The following is a 19842-nucleotide window of genomic DNA, read 5'->3' as shown; positions in this document are numbered from 1 at the left end:
GTCTACATAGTGAGTTCCAGGACAGCTGGGGCTACAGGGAGACCCTGTCTCAAAAAGACCAAAAATAAAAAAAAAAAAAAAAAAAGACAGTGAAAAAAGAACTGTAGATACCACAAGATAGAAAGGCCACACATGGTCATGGTTGGCAGGATTAATATTGTGAAAATGGCTATCTGACCAAAAGCAATCTACAGGATTCAATGTAATTAATTCCCATCAAAAACTAATCTTAAAATTCATTTGATAGCACAGAAAACCCAGGATAGCCAAGATAATCCTGCATAATAAAAATATTACTGTAGGTTTCACCATCCTGATTTCAAGTTATACTACAAAGCCATAGTAATAAAAACAGCATGGAATTCGCATAAAAACAGATATAATGGTCAGGGGAACAGAGTTGCAGACCCACATAAAAGCCCTTGTTCCTACAATCACCTGATTAAGATCAAACTAGACTCTTATCTCTCACAATGCGCAAAACTCAATTCCAAATGGATCAAGGACTTTTTCAACGTAAGACCTGATACCCTGAATTTGTTAGGAGAAAGGAGGAAAGACACGTCAACGTACTCTTTGAATAGGAATCTGGTAGTGTAGGCATTAAGACCAGCAATGGACAAATGGGACCTCCTAAAACTAAAAAAGCTATAGAGCAAAAGGCACAATCAATTGGGTGAAGAGGCAGCTTACAGCATGGGAAAAACAATGCTTACTAGCCATACATCTGACAGAATGTATAAAGAACTGAAAAAGATGAATACTAAGAAAAATAAACAAGCAGACTAAAACATTGGGCTACAGAACTGAACAGACAGTTCTCAAGAGAAGAAACCCAAATGACTGAGAAAATGCTCCACACCCTTGGCCATCAGAAAACGGGAAGTTAAGACTATTTTGAGATTTCATCTTACTCTGGCCAAAATGGCTAAGATTTAAAAAAATGCTGTTGTGGATATGGGAAAAAGGGAACAATTATTCACAGTGGGTGAGAATGCAAAGTAGTATAGTCACTATGGAAATCAGTAGACATTCCTCAAAAAGCTAGAAACAGACAAACCACAAGATCCAGCTATACCACGTGGGCATATACCTAGAGGACTCTGTATCCTACTACGGAGATACTTGCTCATCCATGTTCATGGCTGCTTTATTTACAATAGCCAGGAAATGGGAACAGCCTAGGCGTCTATCAACGAAAGAATGAATAATAAATATGTGGTACATAGCCACAATGGAGTGACTCAGCTGTAAAGAAAAATGAAATTATGAAGTTCGTATAAACAGAGAAAGCTGGAAATAATCATTTTGAGGGAGGTAAGCCTGACCCAGAAAGACAAATACTGCATGTCCCCTCATCTGCAGATGGTAGCTTTGAGTCTTTAGGTGTGTGCATTTAAATGGGACCAGGGGGGAGGGAAGGTTTGAAAGGAGAGGGGACAGAATGCAGGTGGTTTGCAAGGGAAAGGAGAACAGAACAAGGATTAATGTGTGGGGGATGGGAGGGCAGGGTAGAGAAGGGAATCTGGGCAGGGACAACTAACACTGAAGACCTCTGAACAAGCCATATGGAAACCTACTACTGTAGGAGCTTCCTAAAATACATACATATATGCACACATTAAAAAGGAGTTTAAATGGACTTAATTCTGTAATGAGGGGACAATCTGTCTCCTAAATCACAGGCTGCCAAATAAAAAAACCTGCATGCCACAAATGGGTTACCTCTTTGCAAACTGTTGCCATTGTTCCTGGTAATCCTTTAGAACTTGAAGGCAAGACCCTGTTACTGAAGAACACTACATTCTTGAGGACAAGGAGTTCAAGTGGGGACTGACCTGGAAGCTTCACCTGTATTGGCTAGCTGTCATAGTACTGGAAGGATCTATGTATGCTACTGGGGAAGAAAAGTAATCAACAGTCTTACCCAGTTGTGAACCCTGTGAGCAATATAGTAACAAATGACCTGGTAAGATGTTCTTACCAGTACAACAGTGGCATGATTGTTAAGGGAGCAATAAACAATTTTCTGATTGGAATTAAGGCTTGTCCTACAAGACAGAGCAAAGGCCTGGTATCATTAACTAGACCCAAAACCCGTGGTTGGGAAGGTCATAGGCCCTAGCATAGACCCCAATATTATATCCTGCTTAGTAGTAAATTTCTCCCTATGTTTTATCTTTATACTCATAGGTTAGTGCATCATTCAACCCTCATCAGAGAACTTCTTTTTGCAGTAGATGGGGATTAATACAGAGACCCACAAGTGGTCAACATGCAGAGAATACGAGACTGTGCAGTGCTCAGCTCTAAGACAGACATCTATATTACATCTCCTACTCCCAGTGCTCAGGAATCAGGATGGAAGAGGGGGCAGAAAGATTTTCAGGGCCAGAGGAAGTAGATGTCTGCAGTCAAACAGAATTTCTAGGATAGGACAGGGCTGTAGTACAAATGAACTCACAGTGACTGTGACTTCACGGATAAGACTTGCACAAGATCAAGACAGCCAATGAGTATTAAGTTAGAATTACCCTGGCATTTGACAGATTTGGGCCTTAGACAAGTGAGTGGATCAAAATCTGAAGTCACCTATCAGTTGTTGACTACTGTTGTGCTGAGAGAACTTTGCAGTTTCCAGAGATGTACATGGTACCCACAGCATCCTTCCAGGAGGGTGCTCAGTATTCAGGAGGCCTTGAAAGAACAGAAGCAGGGCCTCCTTAGAGCTGTTGTTGCTTGGGAGACATCCCTCAGCTAAAACAGCCACACTCAGGGTAACATCTGGGGTGTCCCACAGGACATGAGAGAATCTGTCCAGCCCACTGAATGAGCAGCTAAGCATGGCCAACCAGAGGCAAAGAGACACTGTAAGGAAAATTCTGGTGGAAATCAGACATAGCAACAAGAGTCCTCAGTTCACCTGATCCTCCCCCTACTCCAGCTTTGATACTTCATCTTTAAAAAAAAAAAAAAAAATCTTTATTTTTTTGTGTAATTTCTTTCCCCACTCTTTAAAAAAGAATTTTAGTACCACATGTGTATAGTGCCCACCCAGGGAGGTCAGAAGAGGGTATCAATCCCTTGGAACTGGACTTATGAATGGTGGTTAGCTCCTAAACAATTTTTAACTTCATACCACATGTACCTTTTCTATATACAAACAATGAATTTGCTGAGAAACAAACCAGGGGAAAGATTCCATTCATAATAGCTTAAAAATACAAAAGAACTGGAGAGATGTTTCAGTGGTTAAGAACATACAATGCTCTTCTATGGGACCTGACTTCAAATTCCATCAGCCAAGTCGGACAAGCTCACAGGCACCTGGAACTCCAGCTCCAGGGTATCCAAGACCTCTGGTCTCTAAGGCACTCTCGTTTACCTGTACATACCCTTCCTTCCCACATATATACATAATTAAAAGTAAAAAAAGTCTAAGAACAAACCCAACCAAGCTAATGAGAGACCACTACAATGAAAACTTTGACACTAAAGACAGAAATTGAAAAATACAGTAAAAGATGGAAGGACCTCCTATGCTCATGGATTGGCAGAATACTGTGAAAATGGGCACACTACTGAAATCTACAGATTCAATGCAATTCACATAAAATTCCAATGACATTCTTCATAGAACTGGGAAGAAGATAGTAAAGTCCATATGGAATCACACAAGGCCTTGAACACCAATCTTCAGCAGAAAAACCACTGGTGGAGGTAACACAGCAACCAGAGGAATTTTTTTCTTTTCTTTTGCAGTGCTGGGTATCAAACCCAGGGCTTTGAGCTTATGAGAAAACCTGTCTACCACAGGAAAACACACGCAGCCCAGAAACTGCACTGCTGGTGGCTGTGCAAAATGGTGTGGCCACTAAGAAATGTATTACACTGCTTCCTGAAAATATTAAAAATAGAAATCCTGTGTGACTCAGTAGTTCTACATCTGGACTGAAAGCCAAGTCTTCATAAAGTACACATACTTACACGACACTATTCATAACAGTCAAATGATAGAAGCAGATTACATGTGCATGACAGATGAAGGGTCAAGTAAAATGTGCTACACACATGCACACATGCATGTGCACACACAAACACACACACACACACATACCGTCTTAAATATTATTCAGCCTCAAAAAGATAGAAAACTCTATCTAGTACATGCTATACCCCGAAGCGTGAGGACATTATGGTAACTGAGAAATGTCATACACAAGAGAAACTGTACATGATTCTACCTGAGGTCTCTGAGCCATTACATTTAGAGACAGAATGCAAGTCAGTTGTCAAGAGTCTGAAGACAGGAAAAGAGTTTTGAAGATCGGTGATACAGTAAGTGACCTTAGCCCTACTGATTTCATAACTGCCAAGGCGCTAAGCTTTGGTATATACCACAAATTAAAGAAACATATTATATAGTACTTCAAGTTGTAGATGTATGAAAGATTAATTTACCAAACTTCCTTAGAAGAACGCTGAAAATTTCTAATAGTTAATTTTATGGATTAATTGGCACAGCACAGAGCTGTCCTCCAAATGTCAAACGACAGATGGCCTTCTAAGCTTGGTTGCACTGGCTTGCTTAAGATCATCACAAACAAACCTGACTGTTGACAGCAAGAAAGGAGGGGCTGGGAGAGTCAGTCACACCTCCCAACCAACCAGGTGGCCCAAGTTGCACAAGGGGAAGGGACTAAGGGCAGCCAAGGGGTGGAAGCTGGCAGAGGGGTTCTGGCCATGGAAGGTTGCCCAGTCCTGGATGAAGACTTTCCAGTGTGGCCTTGTGAGTGGGGGGTGGGAAGGGAGAGAACAACTACCCACACTCCTGTAAGTAATCCCTCACCCACTGCTCTGTGAGTCAGTCCAATAAACTCTGGTTTCCCAGACTGCAGTTTGGTAATTGTACCTGGCTTTGTCATAGGAACCCAAGGGAGAGGGAATTTGTGCCTCCCAGAAGGAATTTTAGCAACAAGTGGAAGAAATAAAAAATGTAAGATTATTAAAAGTTTCTGATAATTAGTATTTGAAAGGTATTTTGGGAGGTAGAAAGGTATAGTAAATAAAGCCCTTCTATAAAATTAAAGATGCTCTTTAACGGGCTGAATTGTGAACTCGAAGCTATACAGAAACTATAATATAAAATAAATATTTTAGCCTTAATAATAAATCTGATTTTTTAAAAGCATTCAGCATGGCTTTTTACAAATTATTATTATACTGGGTATTAAACCCAGGTTCTTATGCATGGTAAAATAGAAGAAAGCTTTTATAGATATTTACAACACATCAAGATGCAGAAAATATCAGATATTCAAAATTTAATACTACATTTTATCTATAAGCAGTTTTATTCTAAGTTACTTCAAAGGCAGTCAGTTTATGCTAATAAAATTGTCATCTATTACCATTTTAAACACACATAGAATTCAGATCAGCACTGCACACGAGGTGTTCGGAAGGAGGAAGCTGGGACTGCCGCGCACGCAAACCCACAGCTCCCCTTTACCTCCTGCTGAACTTCATCTCTGCCTCCTCCGGCCTTGACACGCAAGCTCCCGCACGGTTCCTCGGCCTGCTTTGTCAGTGTGCTAATTGTTTCTTGGTGCTGTTTCAAAGACTCAAGAGCATTTAGTAATTGTTCTTGAGTGTCTATGTTCTTTGTAGGAGAAATAAAACAACTTCCATTAGAACGGGAAGCACAGCCAGTTTAGTTACCCCTTGATCATAAACAACTCCTTACCATGTTTACAGTGTCCTGAATGTCGCTTCGGAGCTGGTCCCTCTCGGCTCGCAGGCTCTCTTGGAGTTGCTTTAGGCCATCCTTTTCTCGGGTTAAAGCTCTGACTTCTTCTACGCTGTGCTGAAGCTTCTCAGACAGCAGAGTGTTCTCCTTCTCTACACTCCGCAGGCTGCAGTCTTGACTTGCTAACTCTGCTTTCAGCTGCTGCACCTCATTTAACCTTTCTTGACTCTCCGCTGTTTTCTGCTGAAGCTCTTGAGTCTTGTGAGAGAGCTTTAAAAACAAAAAGTGTGTGAAACGGTGAAAGCAGAAATTCTGTCACACATATGGACAGAGGCACGTGTGTAGGCGTCACTCAGGAACACGAAAGATCATTTCTGGATTGACGTTTTGCACTAACCTCGGTCTTCAAGGAATCCACACTTGAACCAAGGCTTTCTGCTTCTCTAGAGAGATTTCCCACCTCCTGCTTCATTCTCTCATTCTCCTCCAAGGCCGCTTCATATTTTTGCTCAAGTTCAGTGTGAAGGATTTTCAAAGCCTGACATTCTTCACCAGAGCTTTTGTAATTCGGCTGGGAAGCTGCGAGGTCATCTTCAGCTCTCCCAATTTCTTCAAGTAAGCCCTGAATTCTACTGTCTTTATGAGCTACTTCAGAGAGCAATCTTTCTCTTTCTGATGAGATTACATAGAGCTCTTCAGATTTCTCATGTAGCTATGGAGAAGCAAGATTTACTGATGTCAGCAAAATACATCCTGAAGCAACTTTCAGGGGAAACAAAAGTTACTTAAGGAAGGATTTAAACTGAGTTTTCTCAGTGACTACTATTATTTTCGGTCCCGGGGATGGAAGAGAGCCCTGTGTGCACCAGACTCGTCCTCTACTGTTCAGTCACACCCCTGGCACAAGGCAATGTTCTTGTTGCTAAGTCTTTGCTTAGCCTGTTTAACTTCATCTTTTCATCTTCAGTGTTTTCCCTAATGTCTCTGGGTAAAGAGTACGTGGAGAGTCAGTAGAAACAGAACAGATATCCTTAGGCATCATTCTACAGTGTAACCAGCACTACTATGAGGCTGACACTTCACTGTTTTCCTTCAAATACGACTTTCTCTCTCTCTTTTTTTTTTTAAACTAAAGGTTACTGACAGCAGTTGAAGTTTCTAAAACTCTCATCTCTAGATAAATGATGCTTTTTAAATTATGTAGGTGAATGGATAGTTTAATCATTGTGAAAGATGGGACAATGAGGGAAAGTGAAGAGAGCCAAAAGAGGCAGAGAAGGTGGGGGTACGCGGCGCAGAGGTGGGTTTGCAGCTTTGGAGTGGCTCCACTATTAGCTTAATAACTGCTTCTGGGACTAAAAATAGCACCTAAGTTTCAAAGTATTGAGGAGGGACTTAGTTTTTCAATGTTTGTGGGATAACTAAACAATACAGTGCTTTGATGCTCTTTAGTAAGATGCCTGCTATAGTCAGCATTCAAATTCTTGTTTTTCTTTCTTTTATGAAGGCAGAAATAAAGGAAAGCTGGTAGGCCATGGGTCTGCAGAACCACTCACCACCCTGGAGATGCCCACTGCTCCCCAAACCTGCCAGTGCTACCCTTCTGCCTTGCTTTTTATTATATTATTATTATTCTAATTAATTAATTAATTAATTTTTTTCCCTGTAGCCCCAGCTGACCTGGAATTCACTATGTAGACCAGGTTGGCCTTGAACTCAGAGCTCCGCCTGCCTCTGCCTCCCGAGTGCTGGAATTAAAGGCATGCGCCACCACGCCCAGCTGCTTTTAAAAAATATAACATTTTTAACTGATTTTTTGTAGAATTTTATATAGGTATACAATGCATTTAAATCTTAAATCCACCCTCCTGGATTCTACCCCTGTACCCCCTCCACGACATCCCATTTCTAACTTTGTATCCTCTTTTAAAATTAATTAAAAATTTTTTATATGTATCAGTGTTTTGCCTACATGTATGTAAGTGCACCCATGCATGCAATGAATGCAGAGGCCAGAGGAGGGCATTACTAATGGTTGTTAGCCACCATGTGGGTGCTGGGAACGGAATCTAGGTCCTCTGCAAGAACAGCCAGTGCTCTAACCACTGAACCATCTCCCTGTCCCCTCTTTATTTTTTAAAATAATCCACTAAGTCCAAATTATGCAGCCCATAGGTGCATGGCTGTGAGGACCATGTCCTCTGGAGCATGGTTAACCTATGGAGGACCACAGCACTAGAGGAAACTGGCTTTCCCTCCCCTAGTGGCCATCTGTTGCCAATAGATTCTCAGCCAGGGGTAGAGGCTTCTGTGCCCCTTCCCTACCCAGACTGGAATGTTGACTGGCTTGATCTTGTTCAGGCAACCACAGAAGCTATGAATTCATGAGTGAACGGCCATCATGTCCAGAAAACACGGTTTTGCCCTAGGCTCTCTCCCCACTTCCTCTTACAATTCCTTCTCTGCTTCTTTCTTGGTGTTTTCTGTGTCTTGGGAGAAAGGGGTGTAATATACATGCCCTATTTTACGGCTGAGCACGTCTCAGACATTTGTTCTCTACATTAATAAAACTTTTATTTTTTGAGCCAGGGTCTCACACTGGTGCCCAGGCTGATCTGGACTCCCAACAAATCGCCTGCTTCCAGGGCTGGAGACATGGCTCAGTGGTTAAGAGCACTGACTGCTCTTGCAGGGGACCTGGGTTCAGATCCTAGCATCCATATGGTGGCTGTTGGGATTTGATGCGCTCTTCTGATCTCCAGGGGCATTGCACAACACAGGTGCACTTACATACATGCAGGTAATATACTCATACACAAAAAATTAAAAAAAAAAATTATTAAACCCTCCCACTTTGACCTCTTGCATGCTTGGAATGTGGATATGACCTACCATCTTGGGCTACCTTGTTATTTTCTACTTTTCTTCAAAATAGTGATATGACTATTACCAAGAAAAAAAAGCAAACCCTAAGGGTAGGGAATAGAACTGTCTAGATACATTTGAAGTCTACACATAACAGCCAGACATGGACTATGTTACTAAGCACATTGTTAATATACCTTGACAATGTGTTTTTTCTATCCAAATTAGAAACATGAACTGTATTTGTTTTTCACTGAGCACTCAGTCAGATGTTTAGAGCCCTGCCTGCTACGTAAGCCCGCTTACCTCTTTCCTCAGCATTTCTACTTCAGAGGGTAAACACTTCAGCTCTGAGAGCAACTGGACTTCTTTTCGCAAAGTTTCCTTTCCTTCAGCTTCTTCATTAAGTTCTCTCTGGAGCTCAGTAATCCTTTTCTCCAGTTCCAAATTGGAAAGCAAATCTAGGAATATTTTGATAAATTAGTCAATGTTGACACAAAAAGTGATTTAATTTTTAAAAATTTTGAATCACCTTTCTCAAGTCATTCTACTGTATTTAAAAAATAAATTTTAGGCCCGGTGTGGTGGCGCACACCTTTAATCACAGCACTCGGGAAACAGAGGCAGGCGGATCTCTGTGAGTTCAAGGCCAGCCTGGTCTACATAGTGAGTTCCAGGACAGCTGGGGCTACTGGGAGACCCTGTCTCAAAAACACCAAAAATTAAAAAAATAAAAAAAATAAAAAATAAAAAAAAATTAAACCCCTATGATTTGAAACCCATAAAAATGTTTATAAACACTGACATCAAATGATATTAAAACTGAATATTAAGTTATTAAAAAAACAGAGTCTAGCCAGGAGTGGTGGCACACGCCTTTAATCTCAGCACGCAGAAGGCAGAGGCAAGCAGATCTCTGTTAGTTTGAGGCCAAACTGGTCTACATATCAAGTTCAGGGAGGCCCTGTCTCAAAAGACCAGAAAAAAAAAAAAAAATCAGAGTATAGAAAGCATTTAATTTGGGAATACTGTCAACTCTTTTAGATACGTTTCTAGAGGAAGTCAGTTTGCAAAGAGGTGTTGAAATGATGAAGTACCTTTGGGGACTCTGCCATCTATCAGGGCAGTGAGCTTTGTTATTTCATTAAATGCAGACTGCAATTCCTTATCCAGGTCCATTTGCATCTTCTTTTTTGCCTCCAGTTGGCTTTGATACAGCTGAATGTCACTTTTCATTTGCTTATAAGAATTGGAAAGTTCATTCTATTGGAAAGACATTGAAAATCCATGAAAAAGTACTGATCATTAATGTGCCTTGTCGGTCACACATTTTTGAGAAATTACTCACCATTTTCTCTTTTAGCTCTAGATTTTCACTTCTCAGGAAGGCTGATTCTCTCTTGGCATCAAGGGCTACAGTTTCGGCATCAAACAGAGTTTGTCTGATTTGTTTTAGGTCTTCAGTATTTTCCTAGGCAGGTGACAAAAAGGATTTGGTTTTCGTAGATTTGGAAAATACTCTAGAGAACATATCCATGGAAGCCCACGGACTGAAAGGGGGAAAACAGGCTGCTAACCCAACAAACGAAACCATGTTCAAAGATTCTGGGCTTACTTTCCTGTATCATAAAAGCAACGTGTGGAAGTATAATTTAAGGAATTTGTTAGTGTTTACTTAATTATGAGAATACATGAATCTTATATGAATTAATAAAATTTATGAACTCATATCTAACCATTGGTCAGTTCCAGCATAAACATTCTTTTTTTTTTTTTTTTTTAATTTTATTTTTATTTTATGTGTATGCATGTATTGCCTGCATGTAGGTAAGTGCACCTGTGTCGTGCAATGCCCGCGGAGGTCAGAAGAGGCTGTTGGATCCCCTGGGACTGGAGTTACAGACAGTTGTTAGCTGCCATGTGGGTGCTGGAATTTGGGCCCAGGTCTTCTGCAAGAACAACCAGTATTCTTAAGCTCTGAGCCATCTCTCCAGCCCCGTCACATCCTAAGATCTTGACTATACACTACTACACGTATTTTCATCCAAAAATTGAGAAAAAAATGACATTTTTGTATCACTGATGTTTAATTAAGGCTTTCCCCTTTCTTCCATTTACTCAAAGACGAATATCCTCATGTTTCTTGTTTTATAAATGGCAATGACACTAATAGTACGTTAATCAAAGGGCTATGGGCAGAATAAGTACATAAGTGATTATAGCCAAGCCTGCTACACAGTAGGCACAATGTAAACATTTACTAGGATGATTACGATAGAAATGCAAAAAAAAAAAAATCACACAGCAGAAAGCCTTTTACCGATGCATATGACAAATCTGCTCTCATATTTTCTGACTTTTGGGAGTCTATGCATTTCTGGAGAGTCTTAATCTGGTCATCCTTTTCTTTGAGCAGTTCTATTTTTGAACTTAGTTCATTCTAAAAGAATCAAACAACAAAGAAATAGAATTTAATATATGATTTGAATTCAAAATGATTATAAAAAGTACTTATATTTAACAGTTTAAATTGATCAAAATTCAGTTACTAATATTTAAAATATAATCCTTCCATTTTCTGTAATCACATTTAATGAATGATACCCATTTTACAGGTGTAGTTACTCATAGGAATGCCAACATAAATGTTTACCTCAAGATCTTGGTTATATACTTCTGCATGCTTAACTAAATTCTTTAAGTTGGAAATTTCATGAATTAGTTGCATCTGTAAGAGCAAGTGAACAGGAAACAGCAAACCAACAGTTAATAAAGCAAAAATAGACAAGAAAACAGAAAAAAAAAAAAAAAAAAAAGAAAGAAAAGAAAGAAAGCAGTCTTGTACTGCTTTGGAATCACCCTGCATGGAAAGGGTTGAGAGAGTAATTGCTTAAGCTTCTGCAGCAGAAAAAAATCCAAGACACCATCCAAACAAACCCAGACTCACAAAACAAGTTAGAAAAAAAGTTTTTAGCACGATGTCATAATTATATCATAAAGCTATAATAATGTTATTAGCAAATCAGCAAGCATCAACTGGAAATAGTAAAATGCCCCCCCCCCCAAATTAACAACCCAGATTTTGTTTCAATTCTACAGGAATAGAAAAATGATGCTACTGCTTTATAGTATTTGACTACAAAGAAAGAAAGTTAGAGGTATTTGTTTTAGTTTTCTATCAAAATATCCATAGCTTTGAACTTTTGACTACCAGAAAGTTTTGTATCCAAAACAAGTGAACTGAAGAGAAAATACTTCCCCTTAGAATGACTTATAATCAGACAGGCACTTAAGGCATAAAGCAAATCTAGGTCAGGGATTTAACGATCTTGATTAAGACATTTTCTGGATGCTTAATTCAGTCTTTTGACTATTGTCAGAATATAGACTAATGCTAGAGTTGACATTATTTTATTTTTTAATTTTTAAAATTCTCTTTGAGACAGGGTCTTCCCGTAGCCCCAGCTGGCCTGGAACTCACTAATAGAAACTTAATATGGGCCATATATGTAAATTAGGGTTTTCTAGTAGCCACATTTAAAAACCCAGGAGGCAAGGCTTGGTGGGACATGCCTTTACTATCAGCATTCTGTGAATTCACAGCCTCAGGGCTACACAGTGAGACCATCTGAAATAACAACAAAAACTCTAAAAGAATAAGCAGGATTAACTTCAATGATATATTTTCTTTAACATAATATATAAAAATATTACTTATCCATTTAACCTATATAAAAAATGATTTTAAATTCTGTTTTCAGACTGGCTTCTTGCTGTATATTCAGTTGTCACATACAGTTGGTTGCTTTTTGTATAGTGTAATTTTAGACATTTATATTGGTTATACTTTTCCTTTCTCTTTTCAGCGCTAGGGATTGAACCCAGGGCCTGGAACATACTTCGTATTGTTTATATTTGAAATTGGCCCTTAAAAAGTTTTTAAAAACTTTTTTCTTCCTTGCTCATTTCTAACTTTTATATAGGCAAATCATACTCACCAATAAGAAGTACCAAATACTCCTAACTTTTGAAAACACCTAGAAAGAAGTCCTTTGCTACTTGCCTTTTGGCATAACACTTCACAAATGGAAAAAGATTAACTTAGGTAAAAATAAAAAGTGTACATCCAAACGGTACAGGAAGGTTCTGAGCATAATGAGAAAGTGTGTGAAGTTTAAGTTCCACTCCTCTAAACTTTACAATTTAAACATCCTGCATTACTTTATTCCTACTTATAAATCATCCATGGTTTTGTTACTTTTTGAGAAAATGCAAAGAAATGACCACCTGTTCTAAGGCCTTAATTTGACTTTTGACTAACTTTTCTCCCCAAATCGGTCTTCAGTCCAGATGGTTTCATACTATACTTTCCCACACACTAGAGCATCTCTATAACAAAATCCACTCTAGCTCCAGTCTACTTTGCTCTACACATTGCTCATATGCATATTTAACGCAGGTTAAACGAAACCCTACCGAGGCCATACAGATTTTTACCTCTCCTGATACAGGCTAATGAAATTCAGGATACCTTTAATTTCTAAGTACAAGGGCAATGATAACTTGGGCACAGAATGGATTTTTCTCCCCCTCCCTCTAAAAAGCAAGAGGGTGAAAAACTAATACTCAGGATCATGTCCCTTTGGGTTAGCCATCCAAAAACCTGAAAAAAGCTGCAAACTACCTTATTCTTCAACTATTGCAAGATAATGGCTCTTCTGGGGAGGCCCATGTACTACTTTGCAAGTCAGATTAACAGTCTGGGTTTTTGCTCCCCAAACAATGACTATGTATTCAAACCACAGTGGCACACAGGAACTCACAATGACTGGGATTACATGCATAAGGCATAAGATTTGCATAAGATCATAAACAAAAAAAGAAAAGAAAGAAATAAAAAGGATTTGCATAGGACCATGTCAGTCAAAACCCCAGCATGGATGGGGGAGGGGCTCATGAAGTCCCACCCCCATCAGGGTTGACAACTACTGGGAGAGGAAGAATCACTTTTCTTCAGGGATGTGGGCCCTTTATGATGAGACTACCCATGTTCCAGTAGATGGTCCCCCACCCACGCAGATACAGGTAGCACTAAATAAATGCAGTGGGTATTAAATTAAAAAAAAAACCAAGAAACAAAAGAAGTAAGGGACACATGGAGTTGGGAGTAGTGGTGAGGGGGTATAAGAGAAATTGGAGGGGAGGGGATGGGCATAGATTAGATCCAAACACATTACATCCATGTATGAATATCAAATACAACATTTTATAAAATCTAAAAAGCAATTTGATATTGTCTGTGGAGTCTAAGTTAGACATCCTACACCAGGAATCCCTGTGGTCAATGTGAGGACAATTTCTGAATGCCGATAGTCTAATGGTTTCTAGACTGGTTCCTATTAATATGTAACATAATGTCATGTATTTAGAAAAATTAAGAGACCTGGCTCATTTCTAGAAATTCCTTTAATTAGTCCCTCTACATATTCTAATAATATTTCAACTACTTAAGAATAGTTTCTAAAGAAAGAGAAATCCATTAACATGCAGCATCCACACATGGACTAGTTAGAGATGTTAAACTTCCTATTGGTCTCACTAGGAAAAGGATATGCTCAGGGTAGTGTTTCCAGTACCCGCGGGAAATTAAATGTCGACAACATGTAAAGTGCAAGGAACACTGTTTAGGTTAAGACCAATCCATCACTGGGCAGATACACTAAACCCTTCAAGATGTTTTTCATTTCTTCTCTGAATAAGCATGATGGGAAAAAAATATAACTTGACTATTTTGAAAGGAACACAAATTATTCAATTAAATCTTAAATTCTCTAAATTGTGTACATATAGTAAATAATATTAAAAGCAGCAGTGTCTCGATCACAGACACGACCCGGCACAGTGTCAGGTTTAGTCTTCTTATTTCAGCTCTTACCTCTTGATCTTTCTCTGCTTTCCTTTCCAGAGCCTCAAATTCATCTAAGTCACTTTTTTCTTTTAATTTCAATCCCAGGTCTTCATTTTCTCTTCTTAGCTGTTCATAGTCCAATACTAGATTATCATATTTAGCATGAAGTGAGTTCAACTCACTTTCTAAGTGTTCCTATCATAAACAAAACAAATTTCCAATCAGAGAAAATTCAAAGCACTGACTTATTATTCAATCAAAATTTAGATTAGCTGAATAATTAATTAATTTAACTTTGAAGGACCTGGTGGCTTTAGGCCATTCTCTTCTTCAACCTAACATCTGAGTAAGCTTGACTTTGAATAGAAGCTTATTTTCAAAGTAGAATAACTTAAAATTATAAAAAGAAATAAATCTGCCTGTGTCCAACAGGAAAAGTAAAGAAAATACTGGGAAGTCCATTTGACCACATCACTAAACTCAGTAAGAAAAACGGAAATGTTACTGATTGGCCTCTAAGATGGTAATAGTGCCTATGTTTTACCATACCAGACTTAGAGAAGCCAATTCTCTTTTCCATGACATTTTGAGAAAAACTATGATGGAGGGGGGAAAAAAGAGAGAAAGCTTAAACTAGGGATTTAAAAAAAAAGAGAAATATAAACAAAAAACTCTAGAATATGTCTGAGCGACACAAAAACACTTTGCCTGTAATACTTTATAGTTATTAACTAGTGCTGATCAGAATTATAGGAAGCACCATAATTGTATTCCAAAATTAAAATGAAAAATTTTTAATACATACTCTTAGACCTTTTGACAATTATAATGTATGCCTGAGAACCCTGTCGCTTTTAAATCAGTCCTTTACACTCATGGGATTTCTCAAATCAAAATAAAAACTTGAAAAGTATCATAGGTCCTAAGCTTTGCTGGAAAGAGATATAAGCAAACTTCTATCTACTAGCACATACCTGCTTTACGAGCATTTAGTCTATCTGCAGGTAGCTCACAGCTATCAATAGGAGATATAAAATGAGAGGAATCTTCCCTAGAGTCAAAATTATCTCTGATGTCAAGTCAGGGCTAATAATAACCTACAACAAAACCCAGTACCAGATCTGAAGACAGTGCTCTACGGAATAGTTACCTCACTCAGTAGCTTTGTTGCCGAATTCCACTCTATTTCAGTTAATGGTTCAAGAGTATTACTGAAGATATCAGAGTCAAAACAGAGCGCTACAAGTAGAAGAGAAAGACATTTGTCCATTAACATATTTAGCATCAATTTTGCTAAAAATCAAAATAAGGTTAACAGAGATAACTGAGCAGGTGTAAGAGCAAATGAACATGTGCTCAGAGTATGAAGGCCAACAAGAGCAGACATTCACAGCAGATGTGGTCATGCACCACATTGCTGTATGAATCAAGACAGCTGGCTGGAGTCATTGAAACAAAACAGTTTATAGCAGTCTGTCTCTGGGGGTGCTTTCAGAGCACAGCAGGGTTCCACTTAAAGGCACTCTAAAACAATATAGATTCAAACAGACAAATTCTGAATCTGAGATTTGATCACTGTCAGCAGATTAAAATGTCCTTAAAAATTATAATGTTAGAGACATAATTCTGAAACTAATTCCTATATAAATGCTACCCTTTGAAAACTAGAAAAGTTTAGGCAGATGTCAGATGCATATTGCCCCATTTTAAAGGAATAATTAAAACCAAAAAACCACAACACGCCTTGTGTTTCAGCTAGATTACACCGCTTTCTTTACTTTCGTCAGGGTCTCACTCTGTAACCCAGGCTGGCCTTGAACTCTTGGCAATCCTCCTGTTTCTCAAGGGCTGGTAGTACAGTACAGTGCACCATTTTCTTTCTTTTTTTTGAGACAGGGCCTCTCCTTGCAGCCCTGTAGATTAGAGATCAGCTTGCCTCTGCCTCCTAAGAGAGCTGATTAAAGGCATGCACCACCACATCAGGTCAATGTATCTTTCTTAAGAGACTGAAATCAACAGAATTTCTTGAATGTTTATTTTCTTAACTCTCTTTTATCATCGCCACTATAATCATATCTAAAACACACTTTATTTAACCACGTTTACCACAGAGACTAAGCTAGTTTGTCTTTGAGGGTGCAGACAGGGTCTGTCTGTGGGGTGCTCTCAGAGAAGAGTCTGTCTGTGGCGTGCTCTCATAGCAGGGTCTGTCTGTGGGGTGCTCTCATAGCAGGGTCTGTCTTGGGGTGCTCTCATAGCAGGGTCTGTCTGTGGGGTGCTTTCACAGCACAGCAGGGTTCCACTTAAAGGCACTCACATTCATCAGTTTCTCCCAGGACAGTTACAGTTTTGCGGCTTCTTGTTGTTACATTTGTTGGCATTTTAAATTCACTTTCATAGTGTGACTCCTTCATTTTATTGATTTTGCCGACACACCAAGTAACTCTTCGTTTCTTTTTAGCCTAAAAAAGCAAAACCCCCAAAACCCAAAACAACACAAAATGATTATTTCACATATCTGAGCTCAGATATAAAACAAGGAAACTAGCTCCTGTTTTTAAAAAGCCATTGATGTGGTAGAATTCTTTAAAAAATATATATTTGTTTTTATTTATGTGTACATGTGTGTGCCATGTGTATGCCTGTGAAGGCAAGATGAGGGTGTTGGAGTTACAGGCAATTGAGAGCCATTGGATGTGGGTGCTGGCAATTGAATTCAGGTCCTCAGGAAGTGCAGTATGTGCTCTTAACCACTGAGCCATCTTTCTAGCCCTGGTGTCGTAGAATTGCATTTGTGTAGTTTAATCTTAAAACTCTAGGAAAACATACTTAAGCCGAGGGTGGCAGCTATCCCACAGGTAAGGTCAAGAGTTAGTAACTGATGGAACTGGGATTAGAATTAAATTGGTCTAGCTCTAGAGGCCATTCTAAACAAGACACCCCCATACACCTACCAGACAAATGCAATCCTACTCCAGAAAAATAAAAAGTACAATTGCTGGGAAGTAGAACTTGATCCCTTCACTGATTCTCTACAACTAAGAATTAGAGAGAGGCAATTTTAATGATATTAGTAGGGATGATAGAGGCAAATACACAGAATGCTCTAAGGTTCTTAAAGATTTTCTATCCAAGTGTTAAAAAGTATAAAATCTTAAAGTAAACATACAGAAAGGTTTATTCTATTTTCTATATGTCACATTCAAGTTGCCATCTTTTAAATTTTACCTTTAGTTCCTGTTGTAATGTAATAGAGGAAGAGGTAACCAGCATACGTTTTAAGTTTTGAATTTTCTCATCCTGTACTTTTTGAAGCAGGTCTTTTTCATCCAAAAGTTGGGCCAACTGGTCTTTTTCCATTTCTTGTGCTCGAGTTTTCATATTCACCTAAATAATACAATATTGGGTTATGCTAACTATAAATGTAGCAAGATTTTAAATCCTTAAAGATAACTTCATTAACACATTTTATATTGTATGTAATTATAAACAAATGTCATATTTGTATGCACTTTATGAGAATTCAATATCCTTGAAACCATACACAACCTTCTCATTATGATAATATACATCATGTGAGGATAATAATGCTATTAAAACAATTCTACTAATTGCCTGTGACTATGTGGATAAGCAGATGAGCCACAGAAGCTGGTATTTGAAAACTGACAGTAAAAGCTGAAATGCTTTCATCATAAAAGATTGTCATTTGACACTAGTTCATTTTTCACAAGATCACCAAAATGAAGGATTTTTACAAGACATGAGCATGCTGATTAAGACAAACTAACTAGAATGACTGGCTGACTGTCCTATACTTAGAGGGCCAGCTGCTACCCTTGGGGTGGAAGAGGCATTCAGGAGAATGTGAAAATACAGAAGGCAGCTAAGTAACTATATAACAATACACATGGATGGAAGGGCTCTCAAAACAGAATTCAATATGTATTTCTGAGAACATTTAAAAGTTTCTATTTAGGTCATTTGAAAACAACAAAATTTAAATAAAAGTGCTTCTTAGAAATGAAAAAAATAAACGAGTAAAATTTGAAAAAAAAAAAAAAAAAAAAGCAAAACCACAGATTTCACCCCTAAGTCCTCCTCCCCGCCTTTTTTTTTTTTTTTGATGCAGTCTTACGCAGTGTAATCTGGCCTGGAACTGGTTACATAGCAGAGGATGATCTTGAACTTGCTGATCCTCTTGTCTCAACCTCCTAGGTACTGAGATTATACATACCCATCCCCACACTTGGTTTTATTAGGTGCTGTGATTGAATTTAGGGCTCTGTACATGCTATACAGGCATCCTACTAACTCAGCAACATCCCCAACCACAAGAAACAAGATCTTTCAGTTTAAGTAATTTTTTTTTGTTGTTAGTTTCATATCCAAGGCCTTGTACATGCTAGGTAAGTACTCTACCACTGAGTATGATTCCAAGTCCTAACATTAAATTTTTATGACTTGAATTCTTTTTAGTTAAAAACTGTTTTAAATGACAGCAACTCAGATATTCATGAATTTTGAGTCTCTTAGGCAGGTTTCTATTATTTGAAATTGGTTCTTAGTCTTTACTAAATACTTCAAACATACCTCCTCTAATTGTTTCTTAAGATCCACTATTTCTTTTCTGTATCTTTTCAGGAGAGCTTCATCACTTGACACCTCATTGACATAAGGAGTATTCTTCATGTATTTAGCAGTACTGGCAAACTGTAACCAAAGTATAGGATGTTCAATATTAACATAATTCTATCAATAAATAATATTTAGGTTTCCTATCCTGTTGGTGGAAATAAAATTACTGCTTAAAATATAAATTATAAAAATCATTATGCAAGTTCCTCAAGAAACTAAAAAACGGAACTACCAGGTCATCCAATCATACTGCTCCTAGATAGTTACCCAAGAGAATCAGGGTCAGCATACACAACAGAAATACCTAGACTGTCCTGCTGATTGCTGCACTAGTCAAAATAGCATGCTTATGGCATCAGGCTAGTAGAAATTTGGACAGAGAAAGTGTGGCCTATAAAGTACACCAATATTCAGTCATAAAGAATGAGATTACATTTGCAGGAAAAAAGTTGGAATTGAAGAGTATCATGTTGTATAAAATAAAAGCAAGATTTAGAAAGAAAAAATAATATTTAGGTTTCTTGCAATCAAGTTTCTTTGAAAATTCACAAAACGAAACACTCTTCTGAGCTGGCTGAATACTCCTGAATTCAGGGAGCATTCTAACAAATGCTGTGGAACTTAGTCTGGACACTCGTCTCCTGAGTGTTGAAACAGTGTCTTGAAGGCAAACGCCACCAGG

General features: G+C 38.4%; 1 protein-coding gene across 5 annotated transcripts in view; it reads right to left on the bottom strand.

The window, feature by feature from the left end:
- Cenpe (centromere protein E) overlaps positions 1-19842 on the bottom strand; it is a 69229-nt gene that overhangs the window by 34412 nt on the left and 14975 nt on the right. For 2 of the 5 annotated variants that reach the window (XM_029560235.1, XM_029560236.1), the window contains exons 12-24: positions 19116-19235; positions 17751-17909; positions 16840-16984; positions 15673-15761; positions 14550-14717; positions 11268-11342; positions 10935-11054; positions 9963-10085; positions 9712-9877; positions 8921-9075; positions 6147-6461; positions 5747-6019; positions 5513-5662 (exon numbers count right to left, since the gene is read on the bottom strand). In XM_029560235.1, the coding sequence (XP_029416095.1) occupies positions 5513-5662; positions 5747-6019; positions 6147-6461; positions 8921-9075; positions 9712-9877; positions 9963-10085; positions 10935-11054; positions 11268-11342; positions 14550-14717; positions 15673-15761; positions 16840-16984; positions 17751-17909; positions 19116-19235 (2058 nt within the window). The remainder of the gene's footprint in view (positions 1-5512; positions 5663-5746; positions 6020-6146; positions 6462-8920; positions 9076-9711; positions 9878-9962; positions 10086-10934; positions 11055-11267; positions 11343-14549; positions 14718-15672; positions 15762-16839; positions 16985-17750; positions 17910-19115; positions 19236-19842) is intronic. The other 3 variants (XM_029560237.1, XM_029560239.1, XM_029560238.1) reach the window with 3 other exon arrangements.

Source organism: Nannospalax galili, unplaced genomic scaffold (genome assembly GCF_000622305.1).
Source record: "Nannospalax galili isolate Female #2095 unplaced genomic scaffold, S.galili_v1.0 scaffold189, whole genome shotgun sequence".
NCBI lineage: Eukaryota > Metazoa > Chordata > Mammalia > Rodentia > Spalacidae > Nannospalax > Nannospalax galili.
Note: the sequence above shows the minus strand (reverse complement) of the source record. Positions and strands in the feature narration are given on the sequence as shown.